At 41.9% G+C, this 18,606-nt stretch overlaps 3 protein-coding genes across 4 annotated transcripts; 1 reads left to right on the forward strand and 2 right to left on the reverse strand.

Moving 5' to 3' along the window:
• The first annotated feature begins 7,767 nt into the window (after positions 1-7,767).
• LOC137801832 (zinc finger protein 436-like) lies at positions 7,768-11,537 on the forward strand. Its single transcript, XM_068599230.1, has 3 exons — positions 7,768-7,987; positions 9,179-9,355; positions 9,825-11,537. Exons 1-3 carry the CDS (start codon positions 7,798-7,800, stop codon positions 11,222-11,224), a joined length of 1,767 nt encoding a protein of 588 aa, XP_068455331.1. The 5' UTR covers positions 7,768-7,797; the 3' UTR covers positions 11,225-11,537.
• On the reverse strand, positions 10,209-15,169 carry LOC137801834 (gastrula zinc finger protein XlCGF57.1-like). 2 transcript variants are annotated; one of them, XM_068599236.1, is made up of 3 exons: positions 14,690-15,169; positions 13,524-14,080; positions 10,209-11,724 (listed from the first exon to the last, which is right to left on the reverse strand). In XM_068599236.1, exons 1-3 carry the CDS (start codon positions 14,880-14,882, stop codon positions 11,689-11,691), a joined length of 786 nt encoding a protein of 261 aa, XP_068455337.1. In that variant the 5' UTR covers positions 14,883-15,169; the 3' UTR covers positions 10,209-11,688. The 2 variants fall into 2 exon arrangements, with proteins under 2 accessions (XP_068455337.1, XP_068455336.1); XM_068599235.1 differs by lacking the exon at positions 10,209-11,724 and having other exon boundaries at positions 11,756-14,080.
• Positions 15,170-16,250: 1,081 nt separating this feature from the next.
• Positions 16,251-18,591, reverse strand: LOC137801845 (zinc finger protein 200-like). The gene is made up of 3 exons (XM_068599255.1): positions 18,442-18,591; positions 18,142-18,352; positions 16,251-17,587 (listed from the first exon to the last, which is right to left on the reverse strand). The coding sequence occupies exons 1-3, from the start codon at positions 18,460-18,462 to the stop codon at positions 16,491-16,493; spliced, it is 1,329 nt and encodes a 442-aa protein (XP_068455356.1). The 5' UTR covers positions 18,463-18,591; the 3' UTR covers positions 16,251-16,490.
• Between the last annotated feature and the right edge of the window lie 15 nt (positions 18,592-18,606).

Below are 18,606 nucleotides of genomic sequence, written 5' to 3' on the forward strand. Positions count from 1 at the left end.
ATTGGACACCGAGCCAATTAGAGGAAGCCTTCATGTGTTCCCACAATGCCTTTCTCCCCCTTCACCTGCACCTTCACAGACCTCACAGCTGCATATGAGCATTCATAAAATAAAATAAAAACAGCCTTTTCTCTTTTTTTATGCTAAAATCTCAGCACGGACACACTGCGCCGTGTGTGTGTGTGTGTGTGTGTGTGTGTGTGTGTGTGTGTGTGTGTGTGTGTGTGTGTGTGTTATGGATGAATGTCGGCTCACCTGAGCTGAAGTGAGAGCTGAGGGCAGAGCCGCGGCTGAACAGCGCGGATGACGTCATCGCCAGCAGCAGCATCTTCATGTCGGCGGTGTTCAAACACTAATGCGATGTTGAAGAATACAGAATGAGGTGCAGCAGGGCTCGAGCTGGCAGAGAGCTCTACGCGACAGTGTTTCCTGAACGCATCTCCGTCTCCTCTCGTGTTCTCTCCATCTCTCCTCCAGAGAAACGCGCTCCTCTCCGGCGTGAAAGCGCCGCAGCCCCGAGGCCGCCGGGTAAATACCTTCCTCCTGAACCCTCCGATGTAGACTGCCGCTGCAGAGGAGGAGGCGGGAGAGGAGGAGGAGGAGGAGGAAGAGGAGGAAGGTGGGTGGGCGACACAGTCCCGTTCAGCGGTCCAGCTGATCCTCAGTGTTCTCCCTCTCCTCTTGCCGCGCGCCTCACAGCTTCCTCCCGCGACACCTGGATGCGGCGTGGCGTCATCTGGCGGCTCTGTCCGAGCGAGGGAGCCGTCACGTGACACCTTCCAACTCCACAAATAAATCCACGAAACCAACAAACAACACGAAACCACTCAAACGGACCGGGAGCTGTCCGCGGTGCTGACGGAGGACAGCGCCATCTTGCTCGCGCCAATGCACCCAAATACAATTTATGGAGCGGTTTTTTTTAATATGCTCCTGAGCTGCTGATTGGCTCCTGAGCTGCTGATTGGCTCCTGAGCTGCCTGGACATGTGCAGCTGAAGACATGCCTCTATGTGTGCTGCTGAAAAATGTTGCTACTGGTGCATCTTCACCTGCAAAGCAAATACTGGCGTCATGACTTGTGTGTGTCTTGTTCTCCTGGGGGCGGAGCCTGCGGAGGTCTCCTCCTCCTGGGGGCGGAGCCTGCGGAGGTCTCTTCCTCCTGGGGGCGGAGCCTGCGGAGGTCTCCTCCTCCTGGGGGCGGAGCCTGCGGAGGTCTCTTCCTCAGCCTCGGTTAGATAAGATGAGGGGTATAAATATAAATATCCCATGAGCAGACTGTGAGGTAAGAGCAGGACTCGGCTCCCGTCTGTAATCCTACTGTTCATCCATGTTGGATGAGAGCCCCTCCCCCACCCGGCAGCATCCCTCCCCTCCCTCCTCTCCCTCCTCTTCCTCCTCTCCCTCCATCAGGTTGCATTCTGGCAGCAGAGGGAGTCGGCTTTCCCTCCTGCATCCTGGTTGTGACAAATGTCACAAACTGAGCCGCTGAGAAAGTAGAAAAAGATCCGATGACGCTGGAATGTGTTTGTGTCTTTGTTGCATGAACAGTTCTGTAACGTATCATTCATAAGGGCTCATAATGGATCATAAGGGCTCATAATGGATCATAATGGATCATAATGGATCATAATGGATCATAATGGATCATGTGGAGTGTTCTTCTCTCTGTTTGGAGCTTCTCTTCACACAAAGACACAACGGTGAGGAAGTGAAGTCATCACGAGGAAACACAACCTCTGTGGTTCTTTCAGAACGATTCCTCCTCCTCCTCCTTCTTCCTCCTTCTTTCCTTCCTTTCTTCCTCCTGCTCTTCCTCCTTCTTCCTTCTTCCTCCTTCCTTCCTTCCTCCTCCTCCTCCTCCTCCTTTCTTCCTCCTCCCTCCTCCTCCTCCTCGATTCCTCCGCCTTCCTTCCTCCTCCTCCTCCTCTTCATCCTGTTCTGCTCTCTGATGCATTTATATCTGCCGTTTCCCTGGAAACAGAAAACAGAGAAGATGGATTTCTGGGGCATGTGTGTGTGTGTGTGTGTGTGTGTGTGTGTGTGTGTGTGTGTGTGTGGTTGTGTGTGTGTGTGTGTGTGTGTGTGTGTGTGTGTGTGGTTGTACTTTCTAGTCACTTCACATCTCACATCCAATGTGAAGAGCGTCAAGTGAACTGTCGCTGGAGCTTTATGTCTATTATATCTATTTATATCTATTATTCTTATATATATATGATATTTATATTTATATATACATTGTATGTTTAGCTATTCATATATATTATATTTATATATATATTTATATCTGTTTTATATTTACATCTACCGCTCAGCTCAAGCTCATATTGAAGCGTTCATTATGAGGAAAGTCATTTTTTATAGTTGGACCTCAAACCTTTTCATTTCTTTCTGTCATCTTCATTTCTGATATTTACACATCTGATCAACATCTCGTGTGTTCCTTTCATCAGAACAACATTATTAAACAGCCCTCGTGGCTGCAGAGACACACTCTTTAGTTTGGTTTGACAGGAAACCCTGATAGTTGTTGTTGTGCTGGTCTGCAGCTCGTGCAGCAGCGGCCGCCTGCAGCGAGCTGCGATGTGGAGAACGAGCTTTACTGCGTTCACTGAGAGCCGTTTACGACCGCTTGGCGTCGTGAAAAGCTGTCACAACAGTTAAAAAACAGTTTGGTGGTGAATCTGGAGACGACGCTGCGTTTCAGAGTCCCTGAGGAGCTCAACTTAACGTCGTGATGTCTCTGTTTCAGGGTTGATTTGCTGGATGAGTCTCACTGGGTGAGTCTCTCTAAACGGGTTCCATCATGACCGAGTCGTGTCAGCTGATCTTTATTTCATCAGGTTTCAATCACCGGCCAAATGAATAATTAAAACTAATTCTCCGCCATGAACGCTTCCTTTCTGGAGCTCCAATCAATCATGCAAACTTTATTTTATAGCAGCTTTCATGGAGGTTCCTGCACTTCAAAGTGCTTCAAGATGACTGAGGGCTGAAAATATGAAAGCGTGGAGCAGGAAAACAATAAAAATAGAATAGTAACGTTCGTAAAACTACATGATATAAACACTAGAATGCTAAAAGAGAATAAAACTATCCACTGTAGATACAATAAAATAAGTGATCAATGAAAAAACAATCAAATGAAATTCAATTTCAACTTAAATATGAAATATGGACAGGATATGTTCAATGTGAGCGATCTGGTGGCCGGTCATGATTTCCAATATTTTCTCTTTTGCTTTTAATTTGTCAAAGCTGTAAACAGCCGGACTTTAAATGTGATTCTGTCTTTTCCTCTTGCGACCGCGTCGACCGAGAGGTCTGGTTTGATCTGTGGAGGCTGGACCTCCACGAGGAGGGAAACCGATGCAACATATCCGGACCACAGAGTTCTTGAAGTGCGGATGATGGCGTGAGATCAGGGCGAGCGGGCGTCATGAAAGAAGCGGCGAGGTCGACCGCGGAGGCGACCTCGAGGTGATCCCCGTTACCACTGAGCCGTCCTCTGGGATCAGAACCGCCAGACGTTATCAAGACGGGTCCCAAAATATCCACGACCTTCCCCTCCATGAGCAACCGGCTGTGACTAATCACCTGACCGGGTAGTTGAGGTTGTATTGACGGAGAGCGAGTTGGACTCGGCCTCTGAGTCTGCCAGGAAATAAAAATGAAAAAAGAACAACAGCTGCTCGTTGGAGATTCAGCGCTAACGAAGAGAAAGATGCAGCTTCCTGTCAGTCATCTCAGATCCAGCCCGACTGGCAGAACTAAAGTGGAAAAATACTCCTTAATAATCCGCAGGTCAAGAAAAATAAGAAGAGTGGAGTTTATTTATGCCTTGTTGTAAATATATTCATCAACAATCTATCACAGCCTCGAACCTCTGACCCTCATCCGGATAAAGAAAAGGAAGAAACATAAGAAATGATGCGGAGGTAATGTCGACATATTCCAACCTCACCTGGCTCTGAGCTTCTCCCTCTTCAACCTCAGAGTTCTCAGACGTGGTGACGATGGAGGAGAAACCAACGAAGGTCACGAGGTCAATCCGTGCTCCGGGGTGTGACGACGTCACGTGGATCAAGGATGGAGAGAGTGTGAGGACTGTTGTTATCGGCGCTATTTGCAAAATAAAATAGAAAAGCAGGTTAGTTCAGGTTGTTCTCAACATGTTTACCTTTGTAGTTTCCTGGAAACAAGGATGTGATTCGCTGCTCTCCAAAGGGACAGAATGGAGGATGTGGCACCATCTAGTGGTGACGTTTCAGATGACACACTGCACCCCTCTGTTCCTCACAGCTTTCCAGAAGCAGAGAGCGAAACCTCCGTCAGAGGGTCGTCTCGCTCAGAGGCCGCTGACCAGAGCACTTCTTTAGGGGCAGCAGAGGTCAGAGGTCACAATAGCATGTATTCATGTGATTAAATGCCAATGAAAACAAGGTTGTGATTATTATGTTGGTCTTGAAGAAATCACAGATTCTATTTAAATACAACACAAACTGTGATCGACACGTTTCGTTGTTGGAGTTTAAAGCGTTAATTTTGTCAACGTAAACTAAATAATAATGGCAACTTGCTTTTGTCCACACAGAACATTTGGACATTGTCAAGGGAAGCTCATAGAAAATTGATTTTGGAATGAATTGATAGTATTGATATATGTTAAACTTTCCTGTAGTCAAAGTACAAATAACATGAAGGCTTTTCCTTCATATCTTTTCCAACAACCTTCCTGTGAGTTTACAGTTACATAGAAGCTTATTTCTAGACAACTATACAAAATGTTGGGATCTGTAAAATAAAGTGTCATCAAAGTTTCAGTAACACAAAGTTTTTTTATGTAAATTTTAAAACATTACATGAAAATATGTATTTTGATTAGAGATTTTAGTTTGTTTTTAGTTTCCTTCTTCACAGTATTCAGCTGTTCAAAAAACCCTTTGCCTTCAATCTTATTTACAAACAAATTACATTTTAAACAATTCACATATTGTTTAAAAAAAACAAAAAAAAGAGAATAACAAAAACATCCATCATTAATCTTTCACAACTGAAAGAAACTAATGATCTCCTATGGACTCCCATGTGTCTCTTCACACTTCCCTTTACTGTAAATCTTTTCCCATAAACATCACAACTGAATGGTTTCTCTCCTGTGTGGACTATTGGCCCTGATTCTTTTTTTTGCTTCACTCTACAACATTTCTTGCTCATAAAACAGTTAGAGGACATTCCCAAATGACTTTTAAAGACTTCCTTATATTTCAGGACATGTGCAGCAGACTCAGGTGCCCTGGTCTCCTTCCAAACTTTGTCCCTGTCTTCACTTTCAGGTCCAGAAGGTTCTTGCCAATCCTCATAACTGACTAAGTCCTCTTTCATGTGGAGGGGCTCCGGCTCCTCTTTCATGTGGGGGGGCTCTGGGTCCTCCTTCATGTGGGGGGGCTCTGGGTCCTCCTTTATGTGGGGGGCTCTGGGTCCTCCTTTATGTGGGGGGGGCTCCAGCTCCTCTTTCATGTGAAGGGGCTCCAGCTGCTCTTTTATGTGGAGGGGCTCTGGGTCCTCTTTTGTGTGGAGGGGCTCTAGGTCCTCCTGGTCCAGGCACTCAGGGGGGGGCATCTGCTTGTATCTCCAAGAGCTGCTGGACATCTGCGGGGAGCACATTGTGGACAACGGTGACTTCAGACTGACATCAGCTTTCATTAGTGGAGACATTCAAGGAGTTCGACTAAATGTACATTCATACATGCACAAACACAGAAATACATAATACAAAACAATAACACACTGACAGTAGTAAACAGCAGGACAGTAGTGCAGAGTGCAAAAGGTGCTATAATAAATTTGGAACAGTATTTAAACTATGTAATATATTCTACGCTTTTAAAGATACATTCAGATGAGAGTTTAAAGTATTTTTAATAGTTTGTTCCCTTTTTTATTGTCTTTTATTTTGAGGTTGTGTTACAATAGTCGGTAAACTTCCGGTTACGCCTTTATTTTGACTGTACAAAACCGGAAGTTAAAAGAAATAAACGGGACGAAATGAAAAGTTCCTTAACGACGGTAATAGTTATTAAAAGGCTACGGATGTGTTCGCTTTAGCACCTGGCCGATGTGGGCGCGAGGTTAGCATCTGCTTCAAGCTCATTTTAGAGAAAATACTGTTTTAAATTGTTCTGAAGAGACTTTGCAGCTATTTGACAGATTGACAGCAGTTTACGAGGAGGTTTTTGTCATGACAAAAAAAAGTCATGACAAAAAAAGTCATGACAAAAAAAAGTCATGACAAAAAAAGTCATGACAAAAAAAGTCATGACAAAAAAAAGTCATGGCAAAAAAAAGTCATGACAAAAATCATGACAAAAAAAAGTCATGACAAAAAAAAGAAAAAAAGTCATAATTGTGACACAAAAAAGTCATGACAAAAAAAAGTCATGACAAAAAAAAAGAAAAAAAGTCATAATTGTGACACAAAAAAGTCATGACAAAAAAAAGTCATGACAAAAAAAAGTCATGACAAAAATCATGACAAAAAAAAGTCATGACAAAAAAAAGTCATGACAAAAAAAAGTCACGATAAAAAAGTCATGACAAAAAAAAGTCATGACAAAAAAAGTCATGACAAAAAAAAGTCATGACAAAAAAAAAGAAAAAAAGTCATAATTGTGACACAAAAAAGTCATGACAAAAAAAAGTCATGACAAAAAAAAGTCATGACAAAAATCATGACAAAAAAAAGTCATGACAAAAAAAAGTTATGACAAAAAAAAGTCACGATAAAAAAGTCATGACAAAAAAAAGTCATGACAAAAAAAAGTCATGACAAAAATCATGACAAAAAAAAGTCATGACAAAAAAAAGTCATGACAAAAAAAGTCATGACAAAAAAAAGTCATGACAAAAAAAAAGAAAAAAAGTCATAATTGTGACACAAAAAAGTCATGACAAAAAAAAGTCACGATAAAAAAAAGTCATGACAAAAAAAAGTCATGACAAAAATCATGACAAAAAAAAGTCATGACAAAAAAAAGTCATGACAAAAAAAAAGAAAAAAAGTCATAATTGTGACACAAAAAAGTCATGACAAAAAAAAGTCACGATAAAAAAAAGTCATGACAAAAAAAAGTCATGACAAAAAAAAGTCATGACAAAAATCATGACAAAAAAAAGTCATGACAAAAAAAAGTCATGACAAAAAAAAGTCATGACAAAAAAAAAGAAAAAAAGTCATAATTGTGACACAAAAAAGTCATGACAAAAAAAAGTCACGATAAAAAAAAGTCATGACAAAAAAAAGTCATGACAAAAAAAAGTCATGACAAAAATCATGACAAAAAAAAGTCATGACAAAAAAAAGTCATGACAAAAAAAAGTCACGATAAAAAAAAGTCATGACAAAAAAAAGCTGACAAAAAAGAAAAAAGTCATAATTGTGACAAAAAAAGTCATGACAAAAAAAAGTCATGACAAAAAAAAGTCATGAGATGTATGAATGTAAAAACATTGTGTGTTATATATATATATATATTATATAAATATAATGAGGTGTGTGATGGGAAGGGAATGGGGGCAGATATAACTGCTTTGAAAATCATATACCGCGGATTAATTTCATCTATATTTAATATAATATATTTATTATTATTGACAAACCGTAAAAGAAGAAAGAAATGCTGCGTGTTTATGACGTCAGAGCAGGGCGGGATCCAGTGGGACATCTACTGCGCATGCGCTGAGAGGACATCCATTCTGCATACCGGCACGTCTCTCAGAGCCTCTTGAGTTCGTCTCCATGTCTAAAGCAGAAATGTTGAGACTGCTGGTGAAGCAGCGAGTCCACGCGGCTTCTGAAGAGACTTTGCAGCTGTTTGACAGATTGACAGCAGTTTACGAGGAGGAAGTTTCACGTTTCAGAGAAAATGAGCTACGAACCAAACTACTGGAGGCTGTTTCCATCCCTCGGGTTCAAATACACAGATCAGGTGCGTGCTTTTTCATTATTGTTTCCGGTCTTCGAGCCCGTTTTACTGGTGCAGTGTTAGCAGCTGGACACCTGGAGTGTGTCGTGGTGTATTTGCCGTTTATCGCACTCTTCACCACCATGTCCGGGGATCCAGTACGTAGCCACAGCCCCTCTGGGGATCCAGTACGTAGCCACAGCCCCTTTGGGGATCCAGCACGTAGCCACGGCCCCAATGTTGACACTGATCCGCTGTTAGCAGCGCTGACTCGCCATCAGAGGGCGGACAGGACAACGGAGAGCGGGGAGAGGAAGGGAGGAGGTCTGCAGTGTGTGTTGATGGTAGATGGCGTAACGCTGGACACGTCTGTTAAGGAACAACGGAGCTGCTAGCTGTTAGCATGACGCTAAACTAGCTCCCAAGGGAAGTCTCGCATGTTATCGCAGAAGTCTGCGTCGTGATACGAACTGTTGGATTTCTCTAAATGCAAAGGAAATGATCTTCAATGCTTCCAAACTTAACTCCTTCAGCATAGGAAACACTGGACCTTCCTTTACCAAAGGAAAGGCGATCAGAGCGACCCACAATTCTTTGCGGTGGCAACATTTAAAGTGACGTGTCATTCGTTCACAAGAACAAACGATCATGAAGACAAACGCAGATCATGTAAATAACAGTTTCTATAACTTTTATATTAACTTTCAATAATCTGTTAAACCTGCTGGCAAACTACCAACGTTACATTGCTGTTGCTGAAAACTGCTGTAAAGTGATCAAACTGCTGTAAAGTAATCAAGATGCTGTAAAGTGATCAAACTGCTGTAAAGTGATCAAACTGCTGTAAAGTGATCAAAATGCTGTAAAGTAATCAAGATGCTGTGAAGTAATCAAGATGCTGTAAAGGGATCAAACTGACGTATTGATCGGCTCTCTCTGGTGTTGTCCTGCAGACTCAGCCTTCATTCTTTGAGTTGACTTCAGTGACAGAAGCTTTGATGAAAGGGTTAAACTTGGCGAGCACTTCAGGGGAAGAGGAACGCAGCAATGCTGGTCCGTTTAGTCAGAGTAATCATTTTTTTGGAATTTCTATTCCAACGTCGATTGTAAAGTCACTTGTTCACGTCGTCTTCATGACACAAAGTATCTAAGAATAGACGTTAGGTCATGTTTTGACTATTCAACCACAACCTTTTGTCTCCATGTCTAATGTAGAAATGCTGAGGCTGTTGGTGAAGCAGCGACTCCACGCGGCTTCTGAAGAGACTTTGGGGCTGATTGACAGATTCACAGCAGATTATGAGGAGGAAGTTTCACGTTTAAGAGAAAACGAGCGACGACAGAAACTACTGGAGGCTGTTTTCAACCCTCGAGTTCAGATACACAGATCAGGTTTGTGCACTTGCATTATTATCCCCAGTCGTCATGCTCGTTTTACAGGTTTAAGCCTTGGGACGGCCCTCAATGTGGCAGCGCAGAACCACTTATGGTTCAAGCAGGCAGCGACACAATGTGTTGTATGAATACGCTTTATTATTATCAGGGCCGGTTCCAGACAGTTAGATCCATGGAAACCTGCAAGGCGAGAAAGCACAGAGGCTCCAGGGAAGAAGTAGAGTTAGTCATGTGCATTGAAGAGACATGCATTCATCCAGAAGGAGGGAGGGGAGGAGACAGGAAAGAGGAGCTCAGTGTTTCCTAAGATTTTACAAATGTCATTGTGTTATTGTTTTGTATTGTTTTTCTGCCTTTGTATATTAAGAGCAACAAATATACATTTAGTCTAATTACTTGACTGTCTCCACTAATGAAAGCTGATATCAGTCTGAAGTCACTGTTGTCCATAATGTGCTCCCTGCAGATGTCCAGCAGCTGTTGGAGATTAAAGCAGAAGTCCCCCCTGAGTGCCTGGACCTGGACCAGGAGGACCCAAAGCCCCCGCACATAAAAGAGGAAGAGGAGGATCTCTGGACCCGTCTAGAGGGAGAGCAGCTGCAGGAGGCTGATCTCACCAAGTTCCTAGGCACTGCTGTTACTGTGAAGAGTGAAGATGACAAACCTCAGACCTTGCTTCAAAGCCAGACGGAGGACAACAGAGAGGCGGAGCCACCAGTCGGCAGATCAGAGACACAGATAAAAACAGAAACTGATGGAGAGGACTGTAGGGGATCAGGACCAGCCAGGAACCTAAATCCACATCGTCATTCACATCCAAATGCTGATGATGAAAAAGCTTCAGAATCTTTTGAGACTGAAGTCATTAGTGGTGATTGCCAAGAACCTTTGTCAGATTCTGGGCCTGAAAGTGAAGACAAGGACAATGTTTGGAAGGAGACCAGGGCACCTGAGTCTGCTGCATACGTCCTGAAATATAATGAAGGCCTTGTAAGTCATGTGGGATGTAACACTGGCAACAAATCCTTCAGCTTCTTCAATTGTAGTACACGGTTTTACTACAAGGGGTTTCTGCAGAGACACATGATGTGTAATTTTGGGAAAATGTCCTCCAGCTGTTTGGTTAGAAATAAATGTTTTAGAGTGAAGCAAAAGAAAGAATCACAGCCAAGAGTTCTCACAGGGGAGAATCCATTCAGTTGTGATGTTTGTGGAAATCGATTCAAAAGACTGGCACATCTGAAGAGACACATGAGAGTCCACACAGGAGAGAAACTATTCAGTTGTGATGTTTGTGGGAAACGATGCACAAGACAGGAAAATCTGAAGAGACACATGAGAATCCACACAGGAGAGAAACCATTTGGTTGTGATGTTTGTGAGAAAAGATTTGCAGATCATGGAACTCTGAAGAAACACATTAGAATCCACACAGGAGAGAAACCATTCGGTTGTGATGTTTGTAGGAAAAGATTTGCAGATCAGGGAACTCTCAATACCCACATGAGAGTCCACACGGGACATAAATCATTTGGTTGTAATGTTTGTGGGAAAATACTTACACTACAGGGAAATCTGAATAGACACATGAGAGTCCACACAGGAGAGAAACCATTTGGTTGTAATGTTTGTGGTAAAAGATTTGCAGAACAAGGACATGTGAAGAAACACATGAGAGTCCACACAGGAGAGAAACTATTCAGCTGTGATGTTTGTGGGAAACGATGCACAAGACAGGAAAATCTGAAGAGACACATGAGAATCCACACGGGGGAGAAACCATTTGGTTGTGATGTTTGTGGGAAACAATTTGCAGATCATGGAACTCTAAAGAAACACATTAGAGTCCACACAGGAGACAATTAGTTTCTTCCAGTTGTGAAAGATTAATGATGAAAGTGTTTGTTTTTCTCTTGTGTTAATTTAAAAAAAAATGTAAATTGTTTAAAATGCAATTCATTGTAAATGAGACGGAAGGTAAAATGTTTTCTGGCCATCTGCTGAATCTTTATTAAAAACAATGACAACATACTGTGTCTGTGATGGAAGGAACAACAAACTCTGTACAAATACACTCTAAAACATTTCTTTCTAACCAAAAGTAAATTCAACAAAAGTCTAGCGCTCAGAAAAGCGACCACTTCCTTACCTCTTGCCTCACTCGAGGTATTCGTTTAGATACTTGACCACATGATGACGTCATGGGGGCTCGAACCAAACGCAGCGATTCTGCTCCGCAGCTGTTCTTGAATGTCTCTGTGGCGCCGTCAGTAGGGTGATGGGAGTCAGGCATAATGTGTGAACCCATGTTCACACATATCACGTTTTCTTCACTCAAAACAGAGCTTAAGCCCCGACAAGATGACCTGGCAACACAGACATCAGCGTGTGTTGTTAATTTCCTGGAAAAACTAAATTAAAAGTCCCCTTCAAAAAATATCAGGACAGTTGAATTGATGTTATCCATATATGTGTTAAACAGTTTGCTTGTCCGTAGACAATAGTACAAAAAAAATGAAGGCTTTCTAGGTGACACAAGACATTAATTAGATCAGGTAGTTGAAAACTGTCTCAACTATCCATCAGATCATATCTCACTCTTCACTCGAACCACTCCTTTTTCCGTTTTCCCCTTCACAATAAAAGCCCCAGCAACATACAACAGAGCATTGATGATATTTATTGTGGTCCGAGATGGACTACAACATTGTTGTTTAACCGCTGCAGACTGACGTCACTAACACAAAATAAAGGCTTTCTAGGTGACACTAGACACCAATTAGATGACGCAGTTAAAAACAGTTTCTACTTTCCCGCTAACTATCCTTCATATCTTTTCCAAGAACCTTCCTGTGAGTTTACAGTTACATAGAAACTTATTTCTAGAGAATTATACAAAACGATGCGATCTGTAAAATAGTGTCACCAAAGTTTCAGGAACACAAAGTAAACTTGCATAAATTTATTTTTATGTAGATTTTAAAACATTAGATGGAAATATGCATTTTAAATACAGATGTATTTGTACAGAGATTTTAGTTTGTTTTTAGTTTCCTTCTTCACAGACACACAGTATGTTGTCATTGTTTTCAATAAAGATTCAGCAGATGTTCCTTCAATCTCATTTAAGAATTTACATATTTAAAAAAAAAAAAAACAAGAGAAAGAGAACAACCAAAACTTCCATCAGTAATCTCTCACAACTGGAAGAAACAAATTATCTTCTATGTGAACTCATGTGTTCCTTCAGACTTCCCCGTTCTGTAAATCTTTTCCCACAAACATCACAACCAAATGGTTTTTCTCCTGTGTGGACTCTCATGTGTCTTTTCAGATTTTCCTGTCTTGTGTATTGTTTCCCACAAACATCACAACTGAATGGTTTCTCTCCTGTGTGGACTCTCATGTGTGTCTTCAGATGTCCCTGTCTTGTGAATCTATGCCCACAAACGTCACAACTAAATGGTCTCTCTCCTGTGTGGACTTTCTTGTGTCTATTCAGTTTTCCCCGATCTGTAAATCTATTTCCACAAACATCACAACTGAATGGTTTCTCTCCTGTGTGGACACTCATGTGAGTCTTCAGATATTCCCGTCTTTTGAATAATTTTCCACATTCATCACAACTGAATGGTTTCTCTTCTTTGTGGACTCTCATGTGTGTCTTCAGATTTCTCTGTTCTGCAAATCTCTTCCCACAAACATCACAACCAAATTGTCCTGTGTGGACTTTAATGTGCCTCTTCAGACCTTGATGATCTGCAAATCTTTTCCCACAAACATCACAACCAAATGGCTTCTCTCCTGTGTGGACTCTCATGTGTGTCTTCAGATTTCCCTGTTGTGTAAATCTTTTCCCACAAACCTCACAACTAAATGGTTTCTCTCCTGTGTGGACTCTCATGTGTGTCTTCAGATTTCCCCCTTGTGTAAATACTTTCCCACAAATGTCACAAGTAAATGTTTTCTTTCGTTTCAGAACTCTTGGCTGTGAATCTTTCTTTTGCTTCACTCTAAAACATTTATTTCTAACCAAACAGCTGGAGGACATTTTTCCAAAATGACACATCATGTGTCTCTGCAGAAACCCTTTGTAGTAAAACCGTGTACTACAATTGAAGAAGCTGAAGGATTTGTTGCCAGTGTTACATCCCACATGACTTACAAGGCCTTCATTATATTTCAGGACGTATGCAGCAGACTCAGGTGCCCTGGTCTCCTTCCAAACATTGTCCTTGTCTTCACTTTCAGGTCCAGAATCTGGCAAAGGTTCTCGCCAATCACCATTCATGAATTCAGTTTCAGAAGATTCTGAAGCCTTTTCATCATCAGCATTTGGATGTGAATGACGATGTGGATTTAGGTTCCTGGCTGGTCCTGATCCCTTACAGTCCTTTCCTTTAGTTTCTGTTTGTATTGGTGTCTCTGACCTGGGAGTTGGAGGCTCCGCCTCTCTGTTGTCCTCCACCTGGCTTTGATGAAGCTGTGAGGTCTGAGGTTTGTCATCTTCACTCTTCACAGTAACAGCAGTAGAGAGGAACTTGGTGATATCATCCTCCTCCAGCTGCTCTCCCTCTAGACGGGTCCAGAGATCCTCCTCTTTCTCTTTCATGTGGAGGGGCTCCGGCTCCTCTTTTATGTGGAGGGGCTGCGGGTCCTCCTGGTTCTGGTCCAAGCACTCAGGGGGGACTTCTGCTGTAATCTCCAACAGCTGCTGGACATCTGCAGGCAGCACATTATGACAACGGTGACTTCAGACTGATATCAACTTTCATTAGTGGAGACATTCAAGAGATTTGACTAAATGTACAAACACAGAAATACAAAACAATAACATTTGTAAAGAGCAGGACAGTAGTGCGGCAGGCAAAGGGTGCTCAACCTGAGACCCTAACCCTCAGTCAAGCGTGAAGTATTACAACTAAACAGAAAATAAGGATTTTCTACAACAGGTCCATGGTGTTTGTGTCAGATCGAAGAACCAATCAGCTCTCTGATGTGGAGACAGCCAGGTATTTCCCATCATGCACTGGGCCACGCAGTCGGTGGAGCTGTTGCAGCGCCTCGCTTTCTATCTCAGTACATGATGTGAATACGTCAGTACCTGTAACTCTACCTCAGTACATGATGTGAATATTTCAGTACAGTACTTGTAATTCTACCTCAGTACATGATGTGAATACTTCAGTACAGTACTTGTAATTCTACCTCAGTACATGATATAAATACTTCAGTACAGTACCTGTAACTCTACCTCAGTACACGATGTGAATACTTCCTCCAGAACTGTTTAAATCAGTTTAAAGTGATGAAGGAACCAACAGAACCAACCTGCTCTGTGGATCCGGACTTCCGGGTTGAAAACAGCGTCCAGTAGTCTCCGTTGTCGCTCGTTCTCGTCTCTAGAAGCAGAAAGTTCCTCCTCGTACTCTGCTATCGTTCTTTCAAACAGCCCAAATATCTCTTGCGCAGCCGCAGTGAGTCGCTGCTCCACCAACGCTCTCAGCATTTGGACTTTACACATGTTCACACGACGACAGCAACTTGTTCTCCACACAAACTCCGTCACGAAGCCCGTTTGCTCTCCGTCAAACAATCCCGACGACTAGCCGTGTTGCTAATATGCTAAGCTAACTTCGATAGCGTTATAGGCTACCGGGAGATGAGTCCGAGGAGAAGCATCGAGAGAAAAGTCCATTCAGAAGGTTCCTCCGGACACACAGAGACCAGGAGGAGTTATCCTGTTGGTTTCACACTATTTCTCCTCACAGACACAAAGGACTCTCCGTTTCGAGCGGACGCCATCTTGTTCCAAACCAGCCAGAGTGAGGACCATCACTTCCGGACATTTGAATTTCTGGACTTCAGAGTAAAAGCCCCAGAAAGTTTTTTTTTTCCACGTGACGTGACCAATCTATGGAAGCCCATTCTCGCCACAAAAAAAGAACTTAGGACTAGAAAAAAAAAAAATCAGGACCAAAAAAAATTTAAAAATTAGGACCAAAAATTGACAAAAATAAAGAAAACATCTAAGCAATACGTTATTTTATCACTTTGGTTTTACAATACCTTCATTTAAATGTAAATATGTATTGTTCATACCACAAAACAAGTATAGGTAAAAAAAAAAGTCCAATCTTGTTTCAATTCAAAATATCTTTTAGTAAATAACAAGAGCACTTGAATATAAAACAGTGCTTGCTTGGCAATGTCAACGACCCGTAAGCCCGTATTGATGGGTTACTTTAAAGTAAATAATTCATTCAATATATGTGTGGACTTTGCATTTTATTCAGTTCTTAAAAATGGTCAATGGAAGGTCAACAATGTACTTTGTCTGTACATATATTAGCTACAATTATATTTAGGCTGTAACTGTAATTTGCCATTTGTAGTCAGTAGTCAAGTTCATTTCTCTCCTGGAATGAAACTTTTTTTTTGTTGCCTTTTTTCAAGTCAACGGAAAAAAAGACAACGAAAAAAAAATTTTGGTCCTAATTTTTATTTTATTTTTTGGTCCTAATTTATTTTTGGTCCTAATTATTTATTTTTTTTTGGTCCAAATTTATTTTTTTTGCGTGGCCGGAATGGGCTTCCGTACCATGCTGTTTAGGTTGTAAATAAATCGTTAATAAATCGCTACTAATGTAGCGGAGGGTTTATCTTGCACCTATACTATTCAATAATAAAATAGTACAAGAAGGCAACCACTTTTATTCTCCTCTCACTCGAACCACTCATTTTTCCGTTTTCCCCTTCACAATAAAAGCCCTAGCAACAGACCCCAGAGCATTGCTTCCTAGAGAGCTGTCTAAGAACACAATATAACAGCTTACACTGTGATCCAGGTTGTTTACGTTGTTAATAACACTGTAAGAAGACGGACGAGGTATTCAAGATGATATTTATTGTGGTCCGAGATGGACTACAACATTCATTTTTAAACACAGATGTAGTTGTATAGAGTTTTTAGTTTGTTTTTAGAAATTCCTCATATGTTCAGAAAACCCTTTGTCTTCCATCTCCTTTACAAACAAATGGCGTTTTAAACAATTTACATATTTTTTAAATGAACACAAGAGAAGGAGAACAACGAAAAGCTCCATCATTAATTATTCACAACTCGAAGAAACTAATCATAAAGTCTGTGGACTCTCATGTGTTTCTTCAGATTTCCCTGTAGTTTAAATCTTTTTCTACATCCATCACAATTGAATGGTCTCTCTATCATGTGGACTATCATGTGTCGCTTCAGATATCTCTGTTCTACAAATCTTTTCCCACATTCATCACAACTGAATGGTTTGTTTATTATGTGGACTGTCATGTGTCTCTTCAGATATCCCTTACGTGTAAATCTTTTTCCACAAACATCACAACTAAATGGTTTATTTCTTGTGAGAAGTCTTGGCTGTGATTCATTCTTTTGCTTCACTAAGCTAAAACATTTATTTCCCTCCAAACAGCCGGAAGACATTTTTCCAAAATTACACATGTTTTTCTGCAGAAGCTCCTTGTAGTAAAACCGTTCAGTGTTACATCCCACATGACTTACAAGGCCTTCATTATATTTCAGGACATGTGCAATAGACTCAGGTGCCCTGGTCTCCTTCCAAACATTGTCACTGTCTTCACTTTCAGGTCCAGAATCTGACAAAGGTTCTCGCCAATCACCGTTCAGTAATTCAGTCTCAGAAGCTTCTGAAGCCTTTTCATCATCAGCATTTGGATGTGAACTACAATGTGGATTTAGGTTCCTGGATGGTCCTGATCCCCCACAGTCCTCTCCTTCAGTTTCAGTTTTTACTGGTGTCTCTGGCCTGTGGGTTGGAGGCTCCGCCTCTCTGTTGTCCTCCGTCTGACTTTGATGAAGCTGTGAGGTCTGAAGTTTGTCATCTTCACTCTTCACAGTAACAGCAGTGGAGAGGAACTTGGTGATATCGGCATCCTCCAGCACAACAAGTTGCTCTCCCTCTAGACGGATCCAGAGATCCGCCTGTTCCTCTTTTATGTGGAGGGGCTCCGGGTCCTTTTTTATGTGGCGGGGCTCCGGGTCCTTTTTTATGTGGAGGGGCTCAGGCTCCTCTTTTATGTGGAGGGGCTCTGGCTCCTCTTTTATGTGGAGGGGCTCTGGCTCCTCTTTTATGTGGAGGGGCTCCGGGTCCTCCTGGTCCAGGTCCAGACACTCAGGGGGGACTTCTGCTGTAATCTCCAACAGCTGCTGAACATCTGCAAGGAGCACAATATGGACAACAGTTGACCACATGTGCATCACGTCGGAGCAAGTTGGGATCAAGCCGGACACACACACCGTATTCTATATATTAGCGTTCAACTCATTTTATTTGTATTAATTGAACCCTAAAGTTAATGTAAATAACATTTGACCAAGTTAATAATAGTAAAGACACAGTAATCATCACTGTACTAATACTAGTAAAGACACAGTAATCATCACTGTACTAATACTAGTAAAGACAAAGTAATCATCACTGTACTAATACTAGTAAAGACACAGTAATCATCACTGTACTAATACTAGTAAAGACACAGTAATCATCACTGTACTAATACTAGTTAGAGTGATGTGGACCCCCCACGAGACAAAGACCTGTAAACGGACTTGGTGCACCAACTTCGGGTCCTATAAATAGAAGTTTTCGATAATCATCTTGCAGTCTTTCGAACCCGATCCCGGGTTGAGACATAGTTTTAATTCTTAATTTCATTTAACATTGAAGTATAATCTTAAATCACACACACAATGTCAGCTTCTTGCTTACCAATGCTTTTAGGCAGTTTTAGCCTCCTCATTGTGCAGCCTCGGCCAGTGCCCTTGAAAACATTACTGGGCCCTGGCACCTCAGTGTCCTCCGGCTCCTCTGGCTCCACCTCCTGCATCGCCACCTCGGCCTCCGGCTCCTCTGGCTCGATCGGCTCCACCTCCGGCTCAGCCACCTCTGACGGCTCCACCTCCTCAGCACCGTCCTTCATCTGAGGGAGAAAAAAATAAATAGTTTTATAATTAATATTATTTTGACAACAAGGATGATGCTGCTCCCCTTCCAGCCAGCCACACTCACCGCTTTTAAGGCCTTTTTCATTCTTCGAATCGTTTTCAAAAGCTTCTTGTTCCTTCTCCCAAACTGAATAAGCTCCTCTTCTTTGTTTTGGAATTGTGATTGAAGGTTCCTGTAACCCTCAAGAATTCTGCCACAACTCTTCCTGGGGCAGTCCTCCTCCTCCTC

The sequence above is a fragment of the Clinocottus analis genome, unplaced genomic scaffold (genome assembly GCF_023055335.1).
Source record: "Clinocottus analis isolate CAN_PGR_092001 unplaced genomic scaffold, fCliAna1.0.p SCAF_44, whole genome shotgun sequence".
In the NCBI taxonomy this organism is placed as follows: Eukaryota; Metazoa; Chordata; class Actinopteri; order Perciformes; family Cottidae; genus Clinocottus; species Clinocottus analis.

Coding starts and splice junctions, on each gene's coding strand:
- LOC137801832 (XM_068599230.1), top strand. CDS start 7,798: ATGTCTAAAGCAGAAATGTTGAGACTGCTGGTGAAGCAGCGAGTCCAC. Junction 7,988..9,178: donor GGTTCAAATACACAGATCAG/GTGCGTGCTTTT, acceptor TGTCTAATGTAG/AAATGCTGAGGCTGTTGGTG. Junction 9,356..9,824: donor AGTTCAGATACACAGATCAG/GTTTGTGCACTT, acceptor TGCTCCCTGCAG/ATGTCCAGCAGCTGTTGGAG.
- LOC137801834 (XM_068599235.1), bottom strand. CDS start 14,882: ATGTGTAAAGTCCAAATGCTGAGAGCGTTGGTGGAGCAGCGACTCACT. Junction 14,081..14,689: donor AGTCCGGATCCACAGAGCAG/GTTGGTTCTGTT, acceptor TGCTGCCTGCAG/ATGTCCAGCAGCTGTTGGAG.
- LOC137801845 (XM_068599255.1), bottom strand. CDS start 18,462: ATGAAAAAGGCCTTAAAAGCG. Junction 18,353..18,441: donor TGAAAAAGGCCTTAAAAGCG/GTGAGTGTGGCT, acceptor TTTCTCCCTCAG/ATGAAGGACGGTGCTGAGGA. Junction 17,588..18,141: donor AAAACTGCCTAAAAGCATTG/GTAAGCAAGAAG, acceptor TGCTCCTTGCAG/ATGTTCAGCAGCTGTTGGAG.